The 12,876-nt window shown below is 35.4% G+C and overlaps 1 protein-coding gene across 2 annotated transcripts in view; it reads right to left on the minus strand.

Moving 5' to 3' along the window:
- Positions 1 to 12,876, minus strand: part of ghrhrl (growth hormone releasing hormone receptor, like) — a 37,874-nt gene that overhangs the window by 3,025 nt on the left and 21,973 nt on the right. The window contains exons 8-12 of one of the 2 annotated variants that reach the window (XM_079587568.1): positions 11,037 to 11,097; positions 9,957 to 10,026; positions 9,787 to 9,878; positions 5,365 to 5,415; positions 5,066 to 5,195 (exon numbers count right to left, since the gene is read on the minus strand). In XM_079587568.1, coding sequence (XP_079443694.1) covers positions 5,066 to 5,195; positions 5,365 to 5,415; positions 9,787 to 9,878; positions 9,957 to 10,026; positions 11,037 to 11,097 — 404 coding nt within the window. The remainder of the gene's footprint in view (positions 1 to 5,065; positions 5,196 to 5,364; positions 5,416 to 9,786; positions 9,879 to 9,956; positions 10,027 to 11,036; positions 11,098 to 12,876) is intronic. The other variant, XM_079587569.1, reaches the window with a different exon arrangement.

Below are 12,876 nucleotides of genomic sequence, written 5' to 3' on the forward strand. Positions count from 1 at the left end.
CCATCGGGTTTCATGTTGTTTGAAGTAGAATGACATTACATTTGTATAGAAGAGTGAAGCATGTATTACTTTAGTGTTACACAGAAAAACAACAGGTTTGTATCCAAGGATCTGAACATGGCCCCAAGTGACAGCCTTAAAAGACAGCTAAATCAAAATCCTGCTCTATATACAGTGTATATATATATATATATATATGAGAGAGAGAGATATCAAACCTGTCACTGACACAGCCATAGGCTCTGTAAACAGCAATCTGAAAACCGCCAGCGCGATTTAATCATTTTCACATTCGGTTGAACTGACATGTCTGACTAGTCAAGACAAAGAAAGAACACAACCTTACTTTAATGTTAGCGTTCAAAGAAAGTAATTAGCACTAAAAAGCGCACATCACGGACATCATATTATGACTTAAACAAACTTTTACAAGAGGGTTACAGCCTTCCTCAAACTCCTGCATGGAATTAATCTTCAAAATTAGTTATCGGCCCTTCAAGAAACTCAAGTAATATCTCTAAAACCCCAATGTCCATCTTCTGTCTCAACAGATCGAAGGTGAGAATGAGGTCTTGACCAGAGCTCATCGACTGCACCGAGGGGAGCATGTCTAAAGACTGGAATACAACACAGATTTTAAAACATACACTTGCCGACTTGTAAGCGGTCATAGAGGAAAAGAGGGCATCAAATCCCAGTCCCAGACTAAAATGCATGTTTGAGCTGTTGTAACTGAAAGTAACTTGCACTGACATCTTAAAATAACATTGTTTTGTCTCAAGATGCACACCAGTAATGTTTTTTTCTTCCAAGGCACGTTTATAAAAGCTACTTAAAGGGATAGTTCTCTTTAAAATGAAAATTCTGTCATCATTTACTCACCCTCAAGTTGTTTCAAACCTGTATGAATTTATTTCTTCTGCTGAACACAAAGGAAGATATTTTGAAAAATGTCAGTAACCAGACAGTTACCAGGTCCCATTGACTTCCATAGTAGGGAAAAAAATACAGTACTATGGAAGTCATTGAGACCTGGTAACTGTTTTGTTACTGACATTTTTCAAAATATCTTCCTTTGTGTTCAGCAGAAGAAAGAAATTCATACAGGTTTGAAACAACTTGAGGGTGAGTAAATGATGACATAATTTTCATTTTAAAGAGAACTATCCCTTTAAATGTCCTAATTGAACTAAACTCTAATCCTGACCCTGTCTGTGAAACCGGGCCTAAATGTTTAAAGGATCAGACACTTGACTTAAAGGGCAATGTTTTTCACGAACACTTTTTGTTATACTGGTTGAAACTCTCTTCACATACTGATATAAATGCACAAATATCTTCTGTGGCAGTGTCAGGACCAAACAATGTTCGTCCAATTATTGCATTCAATCCAAAGTGGTTTAAAAGAGTTATTTGTTTCTGAATCAGACTATACATGTCACACTGTGTTTTCCCCAGGAACAGACTGAAGACTCTGATACTAACTCAAATTTTAATAATAATAACAGGAACAAACTGACAGGCATGGAAAACACACATAAACACAACAGAGATCGGACAAGGACTGGTAGAAAGGGTCCATCTTAAATAGCAAACATAAACAAGATAATTAATCATGCACAGCTGGGACAAATTAACTTAATGATAGTAACCATAGAAACGAAGGAGTGGGGAGTGGCGGGAAAAGAACAAAGGAAAACAGGAACCAATCAAAACACAACCTGAAAGTCCAAACATGCACTGACACGTGACAATGCGGTTTGCTCTGCATGTGTTTGATTCAATAAAAAGAACTGGTTTAGAAGAATCATTTGTTCATGAATCTATGCTATGCTATGGGTGTGTTTGAAAACTTAGGCGGCCGACTTGTTGCCCCGCTGCCTTATCAGGCAATGACATTTTGTAGGCAGAGTCTGCACACGAAGGTTCCTCGCGAAACTGATGTCGGACAAACAACATTAGGTTTAATGACCTACAGCAAAATAGAGCAAGTTTTGGTGATAACTAAGTGTATACGCAATTTCTCGCCAGAAATTACATTAGAAGTAGAAATGTTGGTCACTGACCACCAATCGCAGTTCAGTTCTTTATTGTTTTAGCTCAACTATCACAGAATGGAAAGCACAGGATTGTGATATACCAAAGGCAGCGAAGGATACATCAATGCTGCCTTCAAAAATCGATCAGATGAAGGTATCTCAGAATACAGGAAGTGAAGGCAACATTGGAGTCACATGTGCTTTGATGCCTTCTGGAATGCAGCCTCCGAAGGCAGCATTTTTAAGCTTTTGAACGCAGCCGCTGTTTGTATTTTCTGTTTTTGATTAATTAAAGATGTCCCCAGAGTGTGTATGTGAAGTTTTAGCTCAAAATATCCCACAGATTTTTTTATAGCATGTTAAAATTGTCACTTTTTGAGGGTGAGCAAAAGCGCACAGTTTTTGTGTCTGTCCCTTTAAATGCAAATGAGCTGCTGCTCCCGGCACAGGAGGCGTGTGTGTGTGTGTGTGTGTGTGTGTGTGTGTGTGTGTGTGTGTGTGTGTGTGTGTGTGTGTGTGTGTGTGTGTGTGTTAGCAGTTCAAATTACCTCACGCAGACACGCTGAAAATTTCAAAAACTTTTAGTCTTTTATGTTCAAGACGGAGTCAGACTCAAGGAGAAGTGATAACATGAATGCAACAGGACGTTTCTGAATGGTTAGTTGATGAATTTATATTACTGATGTGGAGTTAACTATCTTCTAGCTATATTGATTAGCATATTCTGTCATGATAATTTATACATTGTGTTCCCGGGGGCGGGGTTTATGTAAATTTTAGGGTTGGTGATGTCACTAACCCGGGAGGAATGTGGTGTAGTCTCTACCAGCCGTTTGTTGTAGTCCTTAAAAAACGATTTATTTAAAAGCAAATATCTCTCTTTGCTTTGAACTTTGAGCGTTGTAACTTTGCAGATGTTGTTTATAATAATAATAATAATAATATATTTTATTTGTAAAGCACTTTTCATAGTTAAAAACAATCCCAAAGTGCTACAGAGTATAAACAAAGTTTAAAAACCGCGAAGAATAAAATAAAATAAAAAGTTAGCAAAAAGTAAAAAATGCTTGCTTAAAAAGATAGGTTTTTAGTCCTTTCTTAAAAGAGTCTATGGCTTGAGGAGCCCTTAGGTTTTCTGGAAGGGAATTCCAAAGATGCGGTGCGGCTGAGCAGAAGGCTCGATCCCCCATAGTGCGGAGCTTAGTTCTGGGTGGTTGAAGAAGTGCTTTGTTTCCAGAGCGGAGGTTGCGTGAAGAGTTTTGTTTTGTGAGTAGTTCCTTTAAGTAGGGGGGTGCGTTGCCATGAATGCATTGATGGGTAAGTAGGATGATTTTATAGTTAATCCTGTAAGAGACAGGAAGCCAGTGGAGTGAGTGAAGGATGGGAGTGATATGGTCATATTTCCTTATCCTCATTAGGATCCTTGCAGCACTGTTTTGAATGTATTGTAGTTTTTGAAGGCTTTTTCCAGGAATCCCAAAGAGGAGAGCGTTGCTGTAGTCCAGCCTCGAGGATACAAAAGCATGTACAAGCCTTTCAGCATCTGACAGACCAAGTGTGGGACGGAGTTTAGCAATGTTCCTTAGGTGATAAAAGGAGGTCTTACACAGATGTTTTATGTGGGCGCTGACACGTGACAATGCGGTTTGCTCTGCATGTGTTTGATTCAATAAAAAGAACTGGTTTAGAAGAATCATTTGTTCATGAATCTATGCTATGCTATGGGTGTGTTTGAAAACTTAGGCGGCCGACTTGTTGCCCCGCTGCCTTATCAGGCAATGACATTATTTTATGATGACATAATTTTCATTTTAAAGAGAACTATGTGTTTGATCCTTTATGCTCAAACAGCAACATTACACACTAACTAAAGTTAGAAAAGTGAAATCATAATCAACCACCCTTTTAAAAAGATTTATAAGAATCAATTGTTGGTTAATCAGACTAGATTCACTAAAAAGAACCGCTTCAAACGAGTCATTCGTTCGTTAATTGAACTTTACTGTTTGGTATGCTTTTGTTTAATGAAAATAATAGCTTATGTGTTCTGTTTGATATGATCAGACTGGATAGAGTTTGAAGCTTAAAAAAAAAAACCATCAGAGCCTGTGCCCATCATACACAACATGACTTTCTGAAAATCAGTGTGCGTCTCAATCAGCTCCCTAGCTTGTGAATCAGTATGTGGTGTACATTAATTCAGGCACTGGTAAAGACCTGGCTCACTACTACACATTAGGACACTGATAACGCTATTTCCGGCGATGTGACAACGTCCTCATTGTACAACATCACCACAGGTACAGTATTTATGAACAACCGCAGAACTGATATCTTTCTGACATTATTTTTTAATGTTACTTAAAGTACATTATGATGAAAACAGTTGCTTGTTACATACGTGCAACCTTTCAGCCATACATAAATGATAAATGTTAGCTATACTGTAGATTATGTTCATTACCCATCTAGCAATGTATGTTTAAGCTGAAATATAATTAAATAATGGTAGTTTGTGACGATTTCAAATCGTGTTTTTGAGACTGTCTTTGGTTCATTGCAGTTTTAAGGAGAAAACACTCAGCAATGGTGTTGACTTATGAATTTGCAAATGGTTTGTCTTAAAGCATATTAAAACACCACATTAACAACATTAAAAGCTTGATTTTTCACCCCAGGGGGACTTTAAGGAAACATAGTGAGCTTCAATGCTCCCTGGTTTTGACGGTGCATTGTGAGACTTTAGGAAGGGAACGTTTCAGTGCCCAAGAAGGATATTGCGATTGAGACAGCCCTTAAAATGGCCGACTCCCTGATCCGTGTCCTGACTACTGAACTAGGGACCTGATTGAGACGCATCCTCTGTCAACTGCTGAAAATCTGCAGACTGGCTCTGACTTTTGGCAACTAACGTTAGCGCCGATGCGTCCAGACTAAAATCGGTTAGTTAGTCTTAGTTCAGTAATTTTACACTCCCGCTGAGGTCTGGGTTTAAGCTGTGTTGTGCTGATAGCGGGCTGGATAACCTGGAAGGAGCCCAGACACAGCTCGATGCAAAGCCGCAGGCTCACGCTGAAGTAGTCTGGGAGAAAGCTGAAGACCATGTAATGAGTGCCGAAGAGAGGGATGAGGAGGAGGGTGGACTTGGTCAGTCGCCTGAGGGAAGGAGAGATAAAGCATGGAGAGGAGGAAGGGTAAGAGGTTATTGGGTAGAGCTGGATATTATGGGTTCAAACGAGTAACAGAATAATATTGCATGACTTCAAACAACACTTTTAAAGGAATACTTCATGCAAAAAGGAAAATTATGACAACATTTACTCACAATGACTCGTCCCTTAACCTGAAAGATGAATGGGGGCAGATGCTGTGAAAGCTACAAAATGGACCAGAAAGCATCATAATAAAAGAAACATGAAGTAATCTGTATGACTTGTAGGCTATATTTGTGAGAGATTTGTGTGAAAGTGTCACTTTAGGTCATGATATATGAGAGAAACCATGTCGATTTGGTATCAATGACGCATGGATGAAGAATGAGGTGTGTTTGTAGCATTTCATTTTCATTGTTTTCTAAAAAAAAAAAAAAAAATAGCATACTGGTGGTGAGAAAACAATGACAACATTTTTATTTTAGGGTGAACTATTCCTTTAATATTCACAGGTTTCCTCTGCATACGCACATTGATGTGAATATTCTTAAGTGCATTATAAATACGGTTAGAAATGTATTTTTAGCTCTTGTTTGTATTGTTCTTCATTTGTAAATCAGATAAAAGCATTTGCTTAATAAATATGCATGAATGATATGTGCAAACAGTGCAATGATTAAAATTGCTCTGCTAATTTATAAAACACAAATGTAAAATGTATTATTTACAGAAGAATTAAACCATCATTCTGAGCTTAAAGGGCCAGTTCACCCAAAAATGAACATATATCTACTCACACTCTATCATGAAATACAAAAGAGAAGTTTAGTCTAAGAAAAGTAGTCCATATAACTTGTGCAATATATTAGAAGTTTTCTGAAGCCATTCAATAGCTTTGTGGGAAATTGAATTTATTCACTGAAATATAATGGCATTTTTGAATAGTGATTGAACTATTCCTTTAACTATAAATGTAGATGAGGTCTCATTGTGAAACATATTAAAATTTCACTCACGGATCAATGAACCCGTGGTGTTTTACTATGATAGCACCACTACATACAGTGAAGTGTGTTTTAATGCAAAACTGTCAAATTTTCTGGCAGAAACGCTTAAAAGCACAGATTCTGGAGAGCTGTCATTCACAGGCTCAGGCTTGTGTGAAATCTGCATATTCAACAGCAGCACACACTCATTTCGTCTCATCATGATAACTGCATTAACCGGACACATAATAACCAAACACACACACACACCTCTCCGGATAATCAGGTCAGTGCTCTTAAACATGCATGAGCAGAAGTTTCGTGGAAATGATCCTGATACGTGGATATAAAAACAGTAGAAATTTGATTATGTTGCTTGGCAACAGCCTACATTTTGGCCAATTACCTATATGATTTGGCAAAATAATTCTTTGTGATTATTGTTAATGTTTCAATTGATTTACCATTATCATATACCAAGGTACTTCAAAGAATAGCACAGTAATACAGGCCCAAAAAACACGTTATACAATTTCCCAAAAGATGTACTATGTTTCTGTTTTATTTTATTGTTAATACTTAAAAACTAGCAAAAATAAATAGTGTTTTGGACATTGTGAGCTACGAGGTTGTTAATCGATAGTATTTGCTTTTGTTGAAGCTTTCAGCCCGCATTATTTTAGCAATTTTTTTTTTAAATAATCGTGTTTAATGGCGGAATTCCTGGTAAAAAAACTACATTACACTAGATGCTGTACAGAACATTACACCAATCAGAGAATCAATAAAAGCAACACGCCCCAAAAGATCTTCTTAGCTCCGCCCACTCACAAGAGTGATCTCTCAATGCCTTCAAAATACTTGATATATTTTACGTTTATTGCAAAATACATGCATATATATATATACACACAAACTTTGGTTTTGATAGTTTTATATTCCTCCAACGTTTTTAATTTGATTATGCTGTTTGCAATGCTTCATGGGATTGTAGTTCTTTCCCTCACTAAAGCCATTAAGTACATAGTCTTGTATTTTTGTCTGATTTTCAAAGACTTTATTGCTTCAAATCAAGGTTTGTAATGTTGTGATTCACCTCATAGCTGGTTGGCTTTGTTCAAGGCTTATAACGCTTTAACAAAGACTTTTTACAAATCCCAATGGGAGAAATTAATAGAGAAAAAAATACTTATACGGGTTATACGCCACTGATGGTATTACCATGATAATATAACAACACATTATGGTAATGCCATGTTTTTTTTAGTGAATGCACAGTCTTTTTACACACCATGTATATTTATATACATATATATTTATTCAAAATAATACCATGGTATTAAGATGGTAATTTTGTATATCCAAAGTACATGGTGGTGAAATTTGGTTGGTAAACAGTCTCTTGTGGGCAGTGTTGTTATTGTGAAATAAAAGTTAACTGATTAACTATAACTATTAAAAATAGTTTTCATTGATTGAAATTAAGCTGAAATAAAATACAATTAGATGAAAACCTTCATCTAAATGTTTTTTTAAATGTTGAAGTACTAAAATTACAACTAAAACATACATAATAAAATAATTTAAGAATTTAATTGAAATAAAATAGAAATAACAAAAATGACAAAAGCAACATTAAAAAAACTAAAACTTTAAAAGCTAACGCAAAAAAAATATTAATAGTATATAAATAATCCCGAAATATATCTGCCTGTGTGTTATTAAAACACCTAAACCTGCAGAAGCTGTATGGCCAGTGACTGTCCTCATGCTACTCATGCCGGTCTCTACAGGGGACGTACAGTCGAGATGCTGGAGAGGAGAACAAAGGCACACTTAAAAACCCTCAAAGGATCCTAGCAGTGATGATGATGTTCTGGGAACACGACTCTATTTCCTGTCAGCGTGCGAGGTTTGCTTCAGCTTTACAGTGCTTATCCACGATCTCAAAGTCTCGCTCCATGCATTTCATTAGCACATCCCTGGAGTTCATGTGTGTTTACGGGAAACATCCGGTGTACTAAGACAGCCTCGTCTGGTTCATATTTCACTACAGTATCCTTCACTGATATCCCACAATCCTGTGCATTATTGCTACATAATTTAGAATATGGTGCAAAAATTCATTTAATTCAGTAATTTAACTTACTGTAAAAGGTGAAGCTAATATATTATATAGACTCATTACATGCAAAGTGAGATATTTCAAGCCTTTATTTGTTATAATTTTGATGATTATGGCTTACAGCTTATGATAACCCCAAATTCAAAATTATGAATAAAAATATTGTGAAAATGTTTTCATATCTGTAAGCCATAATCATGAAAATTATAACAAATAAAGGCTTGAAATATCTCACTTTGCATGTAATGAGTCTATATAATATATTAGTTTCACTTTTTAAGTTGAATTACTGAAATAAATGAACTTTTGCACCATATTCTAATCTTTCGAGTTTCACCTGTATATAAAGCACATTTTTACGTGCCTGACAAAATATTTATTTACAGCGCAGTTCTGCAGTTGATGGAAAAATAAAGTTGTTAAAAGAAGTATGTTTCAACTTTCTCTTCTGAGAAATAAACATTGTAATTATTAGCCTATTTGCTGTTTTCAATCAATAGACAAAAAAACGGTAACACTTAACAATAAGGTTGTATATACTAACATTGGTTAAATTAACTAACAACAAATTATATTTTTGCAGCATTTATTAATCTAGGTTAAAGTTATCATCCAAAAATGCTGCTACATTCGTGATGTGTGTTAACTAAAAATAAAACTATAAAAAACATTTAGCAGTAATTGAAATAAAGCTGAAATAAAATATTAATATTGCATGAAAATGTAAAAAAATAAATATATATATAGATATATATAAATTAAGATTAGAAATGTTGCCTTGGCAACTAACCGAAATAAATAAGTTTAAGTACTAAAATGGCTAAAACTGAAATAAAAAATAAAGCTAAATAGACTTTTTTTTTTATTATTCATTGTTGTGGAAATGGTGATACTTTTTCAGGATTCTTTGTTGAACAGAAAGTATAATGAACAGCATTTATTTACATTTATTAAAGTATTTATAAAACAGAAAATGTCTTCACTGTCACTTTGATCAATGTAATGCATCCTTGATGAATGAAAGTAAAATGCTCTCTATTTTAATCTTGCCACAGGCGTCTTTCCACGAAAATATGAAACAGCACAACTGTTTATAACATTGACAATAGCCAGAAATGTTTCTTGAGCTAAAAAATCTGCATATTAGAATGATTTCTGAAGGATCGTGTGCTAAATGCTTTTAGTTCACAATACCAAATGCGTTTACTAAAGTTGTTGTATAGAACCTTGTAAATGGTAAGGCGTATTGTAAAGCTTTTACCGATATCAATCCCACAATCCCCCACGCAAACCTGCCGCTCATCTCCCATAGAGAATGAATTGAAAACACCCACTCATCTCCACACATGCAGCTAGTGTCCCTTCAGATGTGTGTGTGTGTGTGTGTGTGTGTGTGTGTGTGTGTGTGTGTGTGTGTGTGTGTGTGTGTGTGTGTGTGTGTGTGTGTGTGTGTGTGTGTGTTTTCTGTCACAGTCGGCATGTACCTGTACTGAGATGAATTGTTGAACTGGATCAAGCGCGGGTTCAGTTTCTGCACCAGAATCCTGATAATGTTCATGAAGAGAAGGAAGTTCACCTGGTTGTGCAAGAAACACTCATGAAAATAACTGTGTGTGAGTCCATTCATTCATCCATCATCTCCTCATTATCTTACCCCTATTGATACTACAATGGGACCCTTGATAATCCACCAATAAGGAGAATCTTCATTTATGTCCCAGCACCTGAAAAAAAAAAAAAAAACATTGTAAAAAATTATCGTGATTTTAACGGTAAAAGACTAAAAATGCTACAGTGAAAAACTGTTAATTGGTTAACAGAAAGTTTCCTTATTATATACGGTAAATAACTGCAATAGATCTAATGGTACATTTATTGTAATTTTACAGTAAAATACTGTTAAATTTACAGTTTTTGAAAGTGAAAAATAACAACTCATTGTATAATTTACAGTGAAAAAATGTAAATTGACATTCAATTGCCTGCGTGACACTTCACATTTTATGTACGGTATTTTTGTTGAAATAACTGTTTATTCATAGTTTTCTTCGTTTTTTTCTAATCAGTTATGTACATTAGGGTTTTATGTTACATTTAATGTTGTTAAATTAATGTTTATTGCATTTTTTTTCATGTGTGTTATGATGGTGTTTAATGTTTGTCTGAATGACACTGTGCAGCTTCTAGTATTAACTTTCTTATAGAAGAGTTGCTTGTGATGAGCTTTGATTGATCATGTGACTCATCATTGCTGTGATTGTTGGTTGTCCGTGTATTACAATGGTACAAAACAGATATTAATACTTCAATAGGTCAGTAAATTAATATCATAACAGATAATGAAATATGGTTTATTACTGTAAATTTTAAGTAAAGTCTGTAAAACCTAAAACGTTGCTACCATATTTTATACGGTAAATTTCTGGCAGCCACAGCTGTCGGTATTTTACCGTAAATTTAACGGATTTTTTTTTTATACAGTGTGTAGCTAGACAACTTCAATGTCTTAACCAGGTAAGATGCAATGAAGCAGTAAATGATAAAACCCATTGCTTTATAATAAGTGCATCATTCATTCTAGAAGAGTGTTGCTCGGGTGGCAATCTGTGACTGTAGATGGAAAACATCAACGGCGGTGAGATTGAGTCTTGAAGTGTGCGTTTGGCATCAGGGGCTTGTTCAAATCCCTCACGAGAACCACTACTTAAAGGTAGAGAACAAACGTGCAAATTACTCTGTGTCCTCAAAATACACTCTGGAGCAGATCCAGAGGACGATGCAGACCAGAGGAACGCCTGCGAGAAAAGACCAGAGAGAGACAAAAAGATGATGGTGTCGGTAAAAGGGAATCTTACAGAAAGTGTTCAATGCAACGCTGTGAAAAAGCTAGAAGCTTACTTTTAATGAAATGAGGAGGGATGTTAAACTGGTTAAAATTGAGAATTTCTCTGGGTTTAAACATTGTTGGAAGCATTTGAGATAATATCTCAATATATAACACTGTGCTAATGGTTTTTGGATATTTGAATTGTGCCTTTAAAGGAAGATTCCCAGCTCCAGCTGCGTGAAATATTAAGTGCCTTTTAGTTAAATTACCAAAAGTTGGCGTAATCCCAAAATTAATAATTTAAGCAATTATGAAAATGTTTATGGAAATTAGACAGCATTCATGAAGTATTAAACATATTTGCACAAGAAAAAGGCCATTTTCAAGTGCTCTCCATATTTCTAAAACATCTCCTAAATATCATCTTGAGTTTGGAATCCATTTAACTTTCCTAATGTGAAGCAATTCAGGATATCCAATGTGAAAAAAAAAAAAAAAAATAGACGGGACTTGATTTAATACTTCAGGAATTGATTGTAAAAAGATTTATATATCAGATTGTAACTCTGTTTTGATGCTTTAGAATAACATGCGCTGATGCATCATTCGCAATAGGAACGTGTGTAAGAACGAGAACGTGGATTTGTACATGTTATATTCACTCTATGCATCTCTACTGCTTCTACAACGTCATTTGAACTGTTTGTTCATTCAATTGTCTGGTGAAATCAAAGACGACGGAGGTGTCAATCACGAGAGCTGTTCTGACACTTCTCAGCCCTCCCAGGGTCCCGCACACCAGAGGACAGCGAGACACACAGAATATAAATGGAAATTGAGGAATAGAACAACAGGATCATGCTGTACTTCACTGATTGGAGTCGCTGAGAATATAATAGCTCGTAACATGAGAAAAATAATTGACTTCAGAACCATAAATGATGATAGATCAGAGTTAGTAGCCAAGAAATAAGAATCATAATGTACAGTCAGTTGGTCATTACTGAAAAAAAAAAATGAAAAAAAAGCCAGACAAAGTGATCACAAAGCACATGAATTAATCCCTACATACACTACCATTCAAAAGTTTGGGGTTGCTAAGATTTTTTACATGTTTTTGAAATAAGTCTCTTATGCTCACCAAGGCTGCATTTATTAGATTAAAAAACAGCAATATTGTAAAATATTATTACAATTTAAAACAACTGTTTTCTGTTTGAATATATTTAAAAATGTTATTTTTTCCTGTGATCAAAAGTTCCCCCCCCCCCCTATACTTTTTTATTTTTGGAGGGGGGGGGGGGGGGGTGGATGTAACCTGTATGACCTATATTCTCTCTTCTGAGGAACAAAATTGGACCTCATTGACTTTCATTGTATACAGGGAGGGGGAGGGGGAGGGTAGAGGTACATTTTCAAAATGTATTCTTTTGAACTCTTTTCCACCGATGAAAGACAAACATTCTTCATAAACGCTTTGAAGCGTCAAGAGCTTTTGGGTGAACGGACTTTCCGACAGAATTGATTGGAAATTAATTACATTGGAATTTCATTGGAAATATCTTCATTTGAGTCCTGAAAATGAATGAAAGTCTTACTGGTTTGGAATGACATGAAGCTGTGTGTGAAATAATGATAGAATTTTAATTTTGGGGTTGACTATTAATTATTTCATATTAAAGTGTTTTAACAAACCTAACCTAATGTCTCCTTTTCTCCTTCAGTTCCTTTAATAACTCACACAGTC

This window comes from Phoxinus phoxinus (assembly GCF_949152265.1).
Source record: "Phoxinus phoxinus genome assembly, chromosome: 18".
Taxonomy (NCBI): Eukaryota; Metazoa; Chordata; class Actinopteri; order Cypriniformes; family Leuciscidae; genus Phoxinus; species Phoxinus phoxinus.